General features: G+C 45.5%; 1 protein-coding gene across 1 annotated transcript; it reads left to right on the top strand.

Annotated features, from left to right (window-relative positions):
* Window positions 1-66: 66 nt before the first annotated feature.
* LOC106812433 (angiomotin-like protein 1) lies at window positions 67-12,170 on the top strand. The gene is made up of 11 exons (XM_014816320.1): window positions 67-92; window positions 365-542; window positions 2,127-2,271; window positions 3,157-3,252; window positions 3,770-3,915; window positions 4,159-4,308; window positions 4,432-4,890; window positions 5,057-5,067; window positions 5,779-5,898; window positions 6,215-6,263; window positions 12,063-12,170. The coding sequence occupies exons 1-11, from the start codon at window positions 67-69 to the stop codon at window positions 12,168-12,170; spliced, it is 1,488 nt and encodes a 495-aa protein (XP_014671806.1).
* Window positions 12,171-13,698: the final 1,528 nt, after the last annotated feature.

Genomic DNA, 13,698 nt, shown 5'->3' with positions numbered 1-13,698 from the left:
CCATGCAGGTATGTCTCCCCATCGTTACTCTACAGTGTTAGCTGACCTCACACTGTCCATGCAGGTATGTCTCCCCATCGTTACTCTACAGTGTTAGCTGACCTCACACTGTCCATGCAGGTATGTCTCCCCATCGTTACTCTACAGTGTTAGCTGACCTCACACTGTCCATGCGGGTATGTCTCCCCATCGTTACTCTACAGTGTTAGCTGACCTCACACTGTCCATGCAGGTATGTCTCCCCATCGTTACTCTACAGTGTTAGCTGACCTCACACTGTCCATGCTGAGTGAGTGAGGCATGCCTCCTCACCGTTACTCTACAGTGTTAGCTGTATGCCTTATGTAGCTGTATGTATTTGCAGGTATGCCTCGGCCCCGGCGCTATCGTCCAGCAGGCCTGGCACGTCGGCGCCGCTCAAGGTCGATCCCGAGGACATCGCCTGTCGGGCGACGCAGATGCTCGAGCTGCTGTCGGAAGAGAACGCGGCGCTGCGCGCTGAGCTCGACCAGTACTACTGCAAGGTCTCCAAGCTACAGAAGGTGAGGCAGGTGCCAGCCGACGACGACGACGACGACGACACGTGTGCGTCATGATGGCAGTGGGCAGGGAGTGGGTTTGTCGTGGGAGTAGACAGGGTGTGGGTGTGTCACAGCTACAGAAAGTGGGTGTGTCATGGCAGTGGACAGGGTGTGGGTGTGTCATGGCAGTGGACAGGGTGTGGGTGTGTCACAGCTACAGAAAGTGGGTGTGTCATGGCAGTGGACAGGGTGTGGGTGTGTCACAGCTACAGAAAGTGGGTGTGTCATGGCAGTGGACAGGGAGTGGGTGTGTCACAGCAGTTTACAGAAAGTGGGTGTGGCATGGTTAATCACTGTTGAAATTAGCAGCCTGCCCCGCAGTCCAAGACTGGTAACGTTTCAGCAGGATTGGCAATTTTTTATGTATTAACTGTCGGTTATATAGTAGAAATAATAATTTTTAGAATCAGATCTGACTGGAGATCGAGACCCTTTTTCAAGACTGAACGGTATGATTAAAAGTGGATATTATTCAAAATTAAGTAATGCAATCACACGTTGAAACATTTTTGAATGCGGTTAGTAGGTTACATGCATTGCACGTCATATCCGGGACTTGTTGTTACAAATTTTGTATCCGGTATATATACTGCAACCTGAATATTCTGGGAATGCGTGGGACAACATCAGAATCATGTCTATTTTTGGTGCTTGTGTGGGATTGTCAACTGTCACTGAAAATCAGCGGTAGGAATACCCTGCTGCCTGCGTGTCACCGTGTCCACCCAAGTAACTTTCATCCGTGATGTCATGGCGTCTAACCCTGTGACTTCCCTGTGTGATGTCACGATATTACGTGTCACAGTGTCTATCTACATGACTTCACCGCATATTATGGTGTCTGGCCGTGTGGCTTCCCCTGTGTGTTACGGTGTCTGCCCCATGTAACTTCCCCACGTGCCACAGTGTCTGCCCGTGTGTAACTTCCCCACATGTCACAGTGTCTGCCTGTGTGTAACTTCCCCACGTGCCACAGTGTCTGCCCGTGTGTAACTTCCCCACATGTCACAGTGTCTGCCTGTGTGTAACTTCCCCACATGTCACAGTGTCTGCCCGTGTGTAACTTTCCCATGTGTCACGGTGTCTGCCCGTGTGTAACTTCCCCACATGTCACAGTGTCTGCCTGTGTGTAACTTCCCCACGTGCCACAGTGTCTGCCCGTGTGTAACTTTCCCATGTGTCACGGTGTCTGCCCGTGTGTAACTTCCCCACGTGTCACGATGTCTGCCTGTGTGTAACTTCCCCACGTGTCAGTGTCTGCCCATGTGATTTCGCTGTGTGTCACGGTGTCTGCCCGTGTGTAACTTCCCCACGTGTCACGGTGTCTGCCCGTGTGTAACTTCCCCACGTGTCACAGTGTCTGCCCATGTGATTTCCCTGTGTGTCACGGTGTCTGCCCGTGTGTAACTTCCCCATGTGTCAGTGTCTGCCCGTGTGACTTTCCATGTGTCACGGTGTATGCCCGTGTGGCTTCCCCGCGTGTGTCACGGTGGCTTCCCATGTGACTTTCCGTGTGTCGTGATTCGTCTGTCGTTCTCGCCGCAGCTCGAGCTTGAGATACAGCGTCTGCACGAGGGACACGACGCGCTGGCGCGGTCCCAGCAGAAGCGCGAGCGATTAGAGAGGGCGCTGCGGGTCAAGCTCGAGGCGGAGGTGCGAAGGCTCGAGGAAGGCAATAAGCTGCTAAAAGGTTTGTTCAAGACTAGTTCCACGCTGCAGCCTTTTCTTTCTCTCCACGCTTTTTCTCATGTAGGCAAGGTTTTTCTCAGTGTAGCTACAGGTGTGGATAATGAAAAGTGAAATTCGTCACAGCATGCAAACATTTTGAAAATAGGTAGTTCAGTTGAAAATAATAAGATAAAACATAGTGCTTAAAGAGTTATGTTACTGTTTAACAGTTGTGTACTGTTTATGTTAAATAGGTGCGTTTTGACTACTCAGTACAACTGCCTTAGACCCAAATAGAGTGTAAAAAGGAGAAAGTTTAATGTGAATTTTGACTATCCTTTTGTCTGACGTGCCTAAATTTGCATATCTGATCTTAGTGCATATCTTACCTCCATCTCTAAATTGACATAAAAACTTCGAGATCTTTATTTTGCAAAATAATACTGTTTTTCATACCTAGATTTGCCACACTTTTATGGCCAATTGGCCACAAATCGGTGGAATCGAAATCAGCTCCATTTTGTGTTCTTCCTATTTTACACGCACCCTAACTGTACCACCTTAGTGTGCTCCCTGTTGTTTTACTCCCCCACGTTTCCTACATTCCACACGTGTTGTTACACGCCTACAACACGCACGGCTCCACTGTTGCGCATTCCTGCTATGCGGCATCTCTTCACACTCTACGACACTCCCTCACGCTCACTCTGCTGCTCCACCGTGCTGTTGTGCCCCTCCTGCCGCCACATAATCAGCTGCTCCCCATCATCCTAATCTCAGCACTCCCAATAAAAACACATGCTAAATGAAGTAACGGCGTTAAAATTGAAACCGTTGACATTTGTTGATATAGCAGAGGGCCTGTGCTTCAGTCATGTTAATCAGTTATCTGTACATGACCTTGTAGAACAGCTAGATGCAACGAGAGCCCACGTGTGCAAGTCGGAGAAGGGGGAGATGGACGAGACGGATCCAGCCATCATTCCGCAGCTCTTACAACAGAGTAATGTTACAGCCACTTGTTTCGTTGACATTGCCATTGCCTTGTTGCATCCAGATACCAAATGTTGCCATTCCTATGTCATATCCAGGCACCTATGTTGCCATCCCAATGTCACCTCCAGACACTGACATTGCCATTGCTGTGCCATACCTTGTCACCTCCACTTACTGACATTGCCATCCCTGCCCCACACCTTGTCAATGTATGGTATATAATAGCACTTTGGCAGAATAGCATACACAATATATACTAGTTAATTCTCATAGTAAACGGGGCTTTTAATTTATTTTAAAAATAAAGTTGTTTTTTAATAATTTTTATTCGAGTTTGAGGAAGAAAACAAAGATACTTGCTTATTTATGTTGATCATTTACTTGTTAGTAGGGAGAACTATTATACAGTCAAACCTTTCCTTCATACTACTATCTTCTAAATTTGGAGTGTCTGTAATGTTGTGGCATCATATAAGCCACGAAATGTGGTACATGTATATTAGTGTTGACATAATCCTTTCCAGGTAAAGAATTAATCGCATTGAAAGAGCATCAAGAGATCGAATTGGCAGCACAGAGGGCTACACTTTCAGAACAACGCACGCACATAGACATTCTAGACAGCGCTCTTACTAGTGCCCAGTCTAACATTGTCCGATTAGAGGAAGAGGTATGACTTGTTAGATGTATACAGAGAGAAAGGCATAGCTGATGGGAAATTATATTTCTAGTTATCGATGAATTCGAGTTTTGTTTATCTAACTGCTGAAAATGCCCAACATTGTGTGTACCCATGAGGTGATGCATAGTGTCATATCTCGGAAATTGTGAGTGAAGAAGTAGTTCACACGACATGTTCACAGTGTCGTGCGTGTGTGCAAGCTTTTACGTCTGCTACCTTTCGTCTCTACAGTGTCGCAAAAAGCAGACGTACGTTGACCGGGTAGACCATCTGCAGAGGGCGCTAGGATCACTGCAACTGGCAAGTAATAAACGTGAACAAGACGAGCGGCAGCTTCGAAGCAAGCTTCAACGGCAGCTTGGGTCTATGCGGGAGCAACAGGTGGGCACTACTCTACTTAACTATATAATGAATAGGACTTAGGTCGTATAATGAATTCGTTTGAAGATGATGTTAGGAATGACGTGGAATGAATGCAATGCGTTGTCCGTGACTTCGTTTCAGGCCATGACAACAGGGAGCAGCACAGAACAGGCAAGATTGGAGATGACAGGGAGTGGCACCACACAAGTGGCAAGAGCTGAGACTGCAGGCGGCAGCACTCAACTGGATAAACCAGAGATGATCAGAAGCAGTACACAACTGACGAGATTGGAGACATCAGGCAGCAACAGTAGTACACTGCAGGAGAGCACGATACAGCATCAAGGCAGCACACAGCAGGATAATACTGTGACAACAGGGGGCAGCACACAGCAGGATAGTGGCGTGACAACAGGGGGCAGCACACAACAGGATAGTGCCATGACAACAGGGGGCAGCACACAGCAGGATAGTGCCATGACAACAGGGGGCAGCACACAGCAGGATAGGGCCGACACAACAGTGGGTAATATACAGCTAACAGGCAAAACTGCTCTAACGGAGGACACACTGATTATCGAGCAACCTGAACTTCTACAGGTACGAAAATCTTCCCCTAATAGTATCGCACTATCAATTTAATATGCAGGGATCTCATTACATACAAATACTACATCGTACAAGTTTAAGAAATAAAATATAAGACGCATTTTTATGACTCACGTAAGTGCATTTCTTTAGGTGTTCTCTGTTGTTGTTTTTACAGTGGGAGCTTAGGTATAATGAGCAGTATACTAGAAGTCAGCAGTCCATTGATGCAGCAGCATCACTTAAAAGGCAGGTATCATGTTTCTATATTCGCTGCCCCAAAGAATGGCCCGTGTGCCTCGCCATTCACATACGGCTCACTCATCGGTTTCGTGTATCTAATATGCTGAAGAGTGCATTTGTTCAATTTGTTTAGTTTTCACTGTTCATCAGCATGTTATTTTTCCCACCACTTGTTTTCAGATGATGTGCTATGGCCTTTGGAGTCTGGTTTTATTGCTTATACCACCATTGTTTTGTCATTGCTCGGCTGTTGCGAACCGTATTAGCAGTTTGTACGATGCACATTTTTATTCAGAGTATGTCTATACAATCCACTTGCATCTACGAAGTTAAAGGCCTGTGTAGTAGACATTATTAATAGCTGATATTTTTAGCTATAAAATAGTAAATTATACACTTTAGCACAATACCCTACAGATATACTAACCCGTGCTGATAGGGATATTGAAATGCTGGGAAATCGAGGGATAGAAATTTAAAGAAAAACATGTCGGGACCTTATTTATTGTGAACATATGGTAATAGGAAGGGCTATTATATAGTCAAACTTTTTTTTACGATTATCACCTTCCAATGCATCGGAGCATCTTATAAGCCACAGAATACGTTTGTCGTTTCCATTATAATTATTGCGCGGGCGATCTGTTGCACTTACAGAGAGGCTGAGATGATGCAGAAGAGCAGAGAGAAGTTGCTGACTGGTCCTCCGTTAGAGAAACTGCAGCATATGGAACAGTTGGTTGGCATGCAACACAAGTGCACGAGTCTAGAGTGCCAGTAAGTTGGGTATACAGCTATAGCACTGGTAGATCAAATTGAGATGTATCTAGAGTTCAAGCAAGCTGCCAAGCGTCACGTGCATCAAGAATGCAGTTGACTGCATAAGCATGCACACTCGTTTGAGCTGCTGATAGGTCTTGCACACTGTGGGAGGTTAGAGCATGAATACCGATGAATTATGAGTGCCATGAATGTGAGTAATGAATAGCACCTCTACGACAGAGTTGACGACGTGTGTGTAATATATGGACATATGGCCTGTCACACCCCGCGTTGTTATCGGAACTAAACGTCTGCTTGTACGTTTGTTCAGTTTGGAGGACTCGAAGACGCAGCTAGCGGAACGAGACGCCATGATCAAGGTGCTTCAGCAGCAATCGCGTGACAAAGACTTCGCCCTGGCTGCGTTGCTGCGCTCGCCACACCCCACGCCCCTCCCCTCCTGCTGCGTCTCTGCCCATCCCTCCACCTACTCCCCCTCCTACTCCTCCACGCTCTCCTCTCCCTACTCCTCCACGTTCTCCTCTCCCCACATCCCCTCCTACTCCTCCACGCTCTCCTCTCCCCACGTCCCTCCCTACTCCTCCACGCTCTCCTCTCCCCACGTCCCCTCTTACTCCTCCACGCTCTCCTCTCCCCACGTCCCAACGCTCTCCTCTCCCCACGTCCCTCCCTACTCCTCCACGCTCTCCTCTCCCCACGTCCCCTCTTACTCCTCCACGCTCTCCTCTCCCCACGTCCCCGCCTACTCGTTTGCGTTTCCCACTTCGCTCGGCGCACACACGTGCCCGTCTAGTCAACCGGACGTGCGAAGCTTATCGGCGCTGTCGCCCGTGCTGCTGCCGTACCGGCTGCCATCTTACGAGAAACACAGCGGTGAGTGTGCAGCGCAGCGGTCTCACGGCACGTCGACGATCGAGACGCGATGCGAGAACTATAAGAGAGTTGTCTAGCTGGGTGTTCCAACCATGCCCCCGTAGATGTTGCCCCATGCCCCCTGCTAGGTCGGTCGATCTCGCCCAGTTTCAACATGCTTTTCACGCGCGCATACCGAAATGTCAACTGCGATACTAGCCGAGCGTCCTGTCACAACATTGATTGGCAAAAGCTGATTTACAATCCCACCAGGCGGATAGGTCAATTCATGTTAAAAATCAATGTCAATATTTATTTTGCGATATAAATAACAAAAATAATTAAGCTTCCTTCGTGAAACTGAGTGGTTTTGGCACTTGGTGGCCCTCCCTGTGTAGCAGAGATCCCGTACAGAATAGGTATCCTGTAGTGTGTAAGTTTCATTAATAATGTGAGATTTGAGCAGCTCTACTTTACTATGTCGCTGACAGATTCTATAAGAACACACCCAGACAGCACGCAGTATGAATATGCCGATTCTGCTTGCACGTCGGCATTGGCAACAGGAACCGTTGCCATGACAGCAAGCAGTTTGCTACCCACATCTAGTCAGGTATGGCTACATAGTTGTTCTGGCAACCAGCTAACATATGTCACTAGTTATCGTTTGTTTTACTATCATACCTCGTTTAACAAATCCTCTTTTATTGGGTTTTCGTTAATAGACAATAAAAGAATTAACATATTAAATTAGAATTACATTTAAAATATATAGATCTCATTTATAATAAATATAGGTTTAATAAAAACTGTAATAGTGTATGTAAATGTAATAAAAAGTAGTATCATAATACTATCATTCAAAAAAATCTTCAAATCATTTCCATCTTGGGCCAAATCTAAATGGATCTATTTTGTACATGGAGAATAAATTATATATGCTGTATATTATCAGAAGTAGATAATAGGGAAGGAGTGTGACTTCAATAAACAAGGGAAATTCGTCATTTACTAGCCTCAAATCGTACACAGTACATTCGCCTAGCATCGTGCGAAATTGTTTCCTCGTATACAACCGCAATCCGGAGATACACACTAAAACGTACGACGATTCTCCATTCTGTTGGCAGCAAATCGACTCCATAACCCGCCTAACTTGAAACAATAGGCAGCTACTAACGACTCTTGCGCCCTCGGCGATGCGGTGTGGCTCGCTGGGAGATTGGCGCTGGAGCTGCTGCTGATTGCGGTGGGCGTGCGTGCGTGGGGGGCATACCAGCTGTAAATAGGTCAAAGATTAGCTCGCCGAGTGTTGCGTCGATGTCCAATCTCCCAGCGAGCCACACCGCATCGCTGAGCGCGCAAGAGTCGTTAGTAGCTGCCTATTGTGTCAAGTTAGGCGGGTTATGGAGTCGATTTGCTGGCAACAGAATGGAGAATCGTGTCGTACGTTTTAGTCTGTATCTCCGGATTGCGGGTGTATACGAGGAAACGATTTCCAGGGATGAGATTCTTCCGCGGATCCGCGGAAATCCGCAGATTTGACAGTCCCAGGGGTCGATTTTGTGAAACGTCTAAATTCGTTGAGAAAATTGGGAGGGGGGTAACAATGTAACAATTTAAATTATATACCCTCAACAGCACCTGACTAGACTGTAGAGTGTAGACAGTAGGCTGACAGCGAAGTATACAGTGTATCTGTTTTTGCGTACCAGAAAAGAAAATCCTCGTTCACAGGCTGCAGTAGAGGGGCAAACATTTGAGGTAGCTGATCACGTAACGACCATGCCTGGCCTGGGGGCCGGGTTTACATGTTGCTGTGTGCATGTTGTGTGCATGACTATGCACTGATTGTTCCATTCGCATTGTGTTTTTTTCATTCAAATCTGGTCGCAGCAAGGCGCAGCTTATGTCTGAGTAAAACAATGCAAGCGACGGGTGGAAACAGAAAAATATCATTATGTCTAGACATTTAATAAAAAAACTTGCCCTATTTTCAGCCCCCTGATTTCCTATTATAGTTCGTTTGTTCCTTTTGACAACTTGAAAATGTGATTCAAGAGTCTCCTATAATTTGTTCAGAATAGCTTAGAATGCACCAAATTGCACCATTTTTTTTAAAAAAATTCCGGGGGAGCATACCCCCGGACCCCCCTAGCATGGCGATGACCTACGGTCCTCGCATTGCTCGCTCCTCTGTTTGCTAATTAAAATTTCAGCTGAAAATTAAATTATCCAATCTCATCCCTGGATTTCGCACGATGCTAGGCGAATGTAAGTGTATACCATTTGAGCTCAAGTTGGCTGAGTTACGCGTAGTAAATCGTAGGTATTCTAAGGCTAGTAAATGACGAATTTCCCTTGTTTATTGAAGTCACACTCCTTCCCTATTATCTACTTCTGATATTATGTATGATGTTTGTGAGCTTCATAACCAGGATTAAAATGGTGTTATTATATGGGTAAGATATCCAACAATATATTTTGAAGCAAATTGATTGTGTTATTATTTCAGGATTCACTCCTCCCAGCGGATCAACTAGCACACCCGAGCCAGTACTGGAGGGTATGACTCGTATTCTCCTCTCGGTAGACTACAAGATACACCATTTGAGGCGTGGACCCTGCCTTGCAGCGAACATGAAAAGAGGAAGACCGTAGAGACACCTGCTTGCTCCTTCCTGCAGACAAGAAGAAGACCTTTGCAGAGTATTGCCCTCTCACTCCTCCCTCCCTCCCTTTAGGTATAGCCTACATTAAAAGTGGCTCCCCGCTCTTCTCTGCTGGCAGAGAAAGGAAGGCTGAGCTTGCTCAAGAGTCACGTAATTCCCTCCTCCCTACAGGGTTAAAAAAAGATTTATAGCTCAGAGATCATGTGAGATATAGAGAGAGGAACAGAGAGAGAGAGAGAGAGAGAGAGAGAGAGGATGAGTTGCTATAAATAATTTTTTTAGCTGGTGGTGAGAGAATACTAAATGTCACCTCTCTCGTCTTCCTCTACAGCAGTGACAGCGTCATGCCACGTCTTTGCCCTCTTATGGTTGCTTGTGCTTTAACCGAGTAGAGCAGTGCGGCTTGCTGTTGTTGCGATAAGAAACTGCGTTTTTCAGCAGTATTCTCTGCATTCAGCAGCCAAGACGAAATAGGGATTTCAAAGGTTTTTCTGATAGCATTCCTGTTTCATCACACCTGCCCCCATTCCTAGGTCTTTGCATCAGATTTCGCTGAAAGCTGGACTTTTAGTATGCAATCTGTTGCAGGACATAGGATGCCCCATCTACAGTGGTCTTATACCGATGGGGCCAAATTTTTATTTTTATAATAATTTAGTGAAAATTGTGAAAGCACCACTTTGATTTCTAGTTAGTGTATGAAAACAGCCTTTTGCTGCCAGACTTTTGCTGTGACATTAGTGAATACTGGTGTTTCAGCAAGACCATTTGCTGGGACATGTGTAGTATCTATCACAAGACCGTCTTTTTCCATTGGTGCAGACGTCATGACCGTGACAATTTGCTTTGCCAGTATGCACTTGTGGTGTCAATAGTACTATTGAGACTAATATTCCAGTACTACATGCAGTTTCTCATGTTTGAATTTTGCTATTTATTACCTTGTTAATTCTGCTACACATGCACTTTACTAGTCTATAAATTAGAAAATCCCAGAGATGGACGTCTTCAGGTACTCGTGGGTACCTCACATTTACATTTAGACCAAAAATGGTTACTGGTGCTACTTTTCATACCTACTTTTACTGTAACTTTTTAGTTATATCTCTGTACTATACCATCCTCATCATTGGTTATATATCCTTTTGGACGTACCTCGGTTATCAGTATTTCACCGTTGCTATTTTCTGATATGGCAGTGTGAGTGCTATCAGAATAATTTGGAACTGGCCCTCATGCGCTTGTGTTGTTAACAAGATAGCAGATTGTGAAACAATAAATGTGAATGCCAATAAATAGTGTTCAGTCTTCCCAGTGTTTTCATATAAGTACGTTTTGCACAGCATTAGATGTTTCACCTGTATCACGACATACCTGTACATCCAAACATGGAATTCACATGGGTAGCTGCAGTGAACTCTGCATGTAATGAGACTACTATTTATGCACTAGTTTTACCATAGAATACATAATTGAATATAGACAATTTTTGTTACGTAATGTGCAAGATTGATTCATCGAAAATTTATTAGCCTTCAATTTGCATGAAATCTGGACATTAACTTTCCACCTTTAAAAAAATGAAGGTAAAAACGGCAGCACGGGTGTTCAAATGCAGTGTGGGAGCTGTAATTCCCAGTTACTTTTTGGGATATTTACCATCTGGTGTGAATTAGGTTTACAATTTATAATTTTCCAAATCAAGTGATCAGTGTCACGCCAATCATGTAAAAATGCAAATATAGCATTCAGTTAATTTTTATACATCCAACCGAAAATATACAATATTATTTGATGGATACAAAAAACATACAAAAGAAGCAAAATAGAAAACACAAAATTAACACATTTTATAATAAATATAATTTAATATAATTTAATAACAGTCATAGGATTTTAAATTGACTTTACTTTCATGTAAATATCTTTCACTGTCTTCTGAACAAGTGGTATGTACAATAATTATAATTATTATTTGAAAGCTATTCTCATTTAAACAGTGTAAAGTGAGTGATTATACAAAGTAATGTATAACTTTATATTATACTGACAACCATGGTATCTGTGGCTATACTGACCCTCATGTTGTCTGTGGTTGTACTCACCACCACGGTGTCTGTGGCTGTACCGACCACCATGGTTTATGTGACTGTATGGACTGCCACAGTATCTGGTTGTACCGACCACTACGGTGTGTGACTGTATGGACTGCCACGGTATCTGGTTGTACTGACCACCACGATGTCTGTGGCTGTACCGACTACCACGGTGTCTGTGGTTGTACCGACCACCACGGTGTCTGTGGTTGTACTCACCACCACGGTGTCTGTGGCTGTACCGACCACCATGGTGTATGTGACTGACCAAAATGACTGTAAAATTGACTTCTGTAAGCAAACAGTGATAAGACATTTCACTATTCAATTGTTTTATATAGATCAGTCAGTGCCACACACTTTCAGTTTGTAAGCATTAGTCAATATACTCTGGTGACTACAAAGCTTTGCACCTCAGAAATCCGAAGGGATGCATGCAAGTCTTTAGCAGTGTGTAAGTTGCATGGCGTTTCACCTGTTTCTTGATGGTGCTGTCAAGCATAACTATAAGTTACAAGTTTTGTTCATTTGTTTGCAGCACAATCTCCAGGATGTCGCAAAGCTGTGCAAGGGTAGATTAAAGGCAGTCGTAGACAATCTCCCCAGTGAAGATGCCTTCCATGCGCTGCTGCTGGAGAGCTTATGAGGTGTGGTGAAGACAAAATACGACGTGGAGTGATGGAAAGTACAGCCACACATGAGGTCAGACACCGTGGCGGTCCATACAGTCACAGACACCGTGGTAGTCGGTACAGCCACAGACACCGTGGTAGTCGGTACAGCCACAGACACCGTGGTAGTCGGTACAACCACAGACACCGTGGTAGTCGGTACAGCCACAGACACCGTGGTAGTCGGTACAGCCACAGACACCATGGTGGTCGGTACAGCCACAGACATCGTGGTGGTCAGTACAACCAGATACCGTGGCGGTCCATACAGTCACAGACACCGTGGTGGTCGGTACAACCAGATACTGTGGCAGTCTATACAGTCACATACACCATGGTGGTTGGTACAGCCACAGACACCGTGGTGGTGAGTACAACCACAGACAACATGAGGGTCAGTATAGCCACAGATACCATGGTTGTCAGTATAATATAAAATTATACATTACTTTGTATAATCACTCACTTTACACTGTTTAAATGAGAATAGCTTTCAATCAAAAATCTTATTTGTATTCATTGTTATAGCAATGCACATTTGAACAATGTCCAGACTGCTCATTGTCAATACCTGCAGATTATTCTACATCTGGCCTGATCAAGAAAGCATGCAAGTGACATCAAATAGTTCCCACAATGCACCATCCAGTTGTCATAAATAGAGCAGTGGTGGTACAGTGATATCAAATAGCTCCCACAATGCAGGACCCAGTTATCTATAAAGCTGCGGTAGCGTAGTGACGTTAAGTCATTCCCGCAATGCACCACCCGGTCATCATACACATAGATCTGTGGTGGTGCTGCCAGCGATAATTACTAGGTGGCGCCACCAGCGAAGGTCACTAGGTGGCACCACCTGCGATGTCACTAGGTGGCGCCACCTGCAATGGTCACTAGGTGGCGCCACCAGCGATGGTCACTAGGTGGTGCCACCAGTGATGGTCACTAGAGGGCACCACCAGCGATGGTCACTAGTTGGCGCCACCAGTGATGGTCACTAGGTGGCGCCACCAGCGATGGTCACTAGGTGGCGCCACCAGCGATGGTCACTAGAGCACCCGGCAGTTAGATGCGATATGATATGACTACTAGGCACTTATATTGGGATAGGCACTACTATTAGGATATGACTACTAGGCACTTAAAAAAAAAAACCCTAACCCTAACCCTAACCTAACCTAAACCCTAACCCTAACCCTAAAAAAAATAAAAAAATAATTAAATTAAAGTGCCTAGTAGTCATATCATATCGCATCTAACTGCCGGTTGCGTCACTAGAGGGTGCCGCGAGTACCTGCAGCACGTGAAGCCCCCTCAGCGAGGCGACCATCAGCTCGCACAGCGAGTCGTTAGTGATGTCGAGGTAGAGCAGGGCGACGAGCGGGTCGGGGAAGCTGCGCTGGTAGGCGAGCTCGTAGCGACCCGGCGCGGCGCGGCACGCCAGCTCCCCCGCGCTCGTCGCATGCACAGCCGCCGTCGTCACGCTCGCGCCGTCCTCGCAGT

The sequence above is a fragment of the Priapulus caudatus genome, unplaced genomic scaffold (genome assembly GCF_000485595.1).
Source record: "Priapulus caudatus unplaced genomic scaffold, Priapulus_caudatus-5.0.1 Scaffold21, whole genome shotgun sequence".
Taxonomy (NCBI): Eukaryota; Metazoa; Priapulida; class Priapulimorpha; order Priapulimorphida; family Priapulidae; genus Priapulus; species Priapulus caudatus.
This window is presented reverse-complemented; position numbering and strand designations above follow the sequence as displayed.

Bases quoted from the DNA above. Each gene is read 5' to 3' on its own strand.
- LOC106812433 (XM_014816320.1), top strand. From the start codon at position 67: ATGTCTCCCCATCGTTACTCTACAGT. The intron at 93-364 runs GTTAGCTGACCT...ATGTATTTGCAG, and splicing joins CCCCATCGTTACTCTACAGT to GTATGCCTCGGCCCCGGCGC. The intron at 6,264-12,062 runs GTGCTTCAGCAG...ATTTGTTTGCAG, and splicing joins AACGAGACGCCATGATCAAG to CACAATCTCCAGGATGTCGC.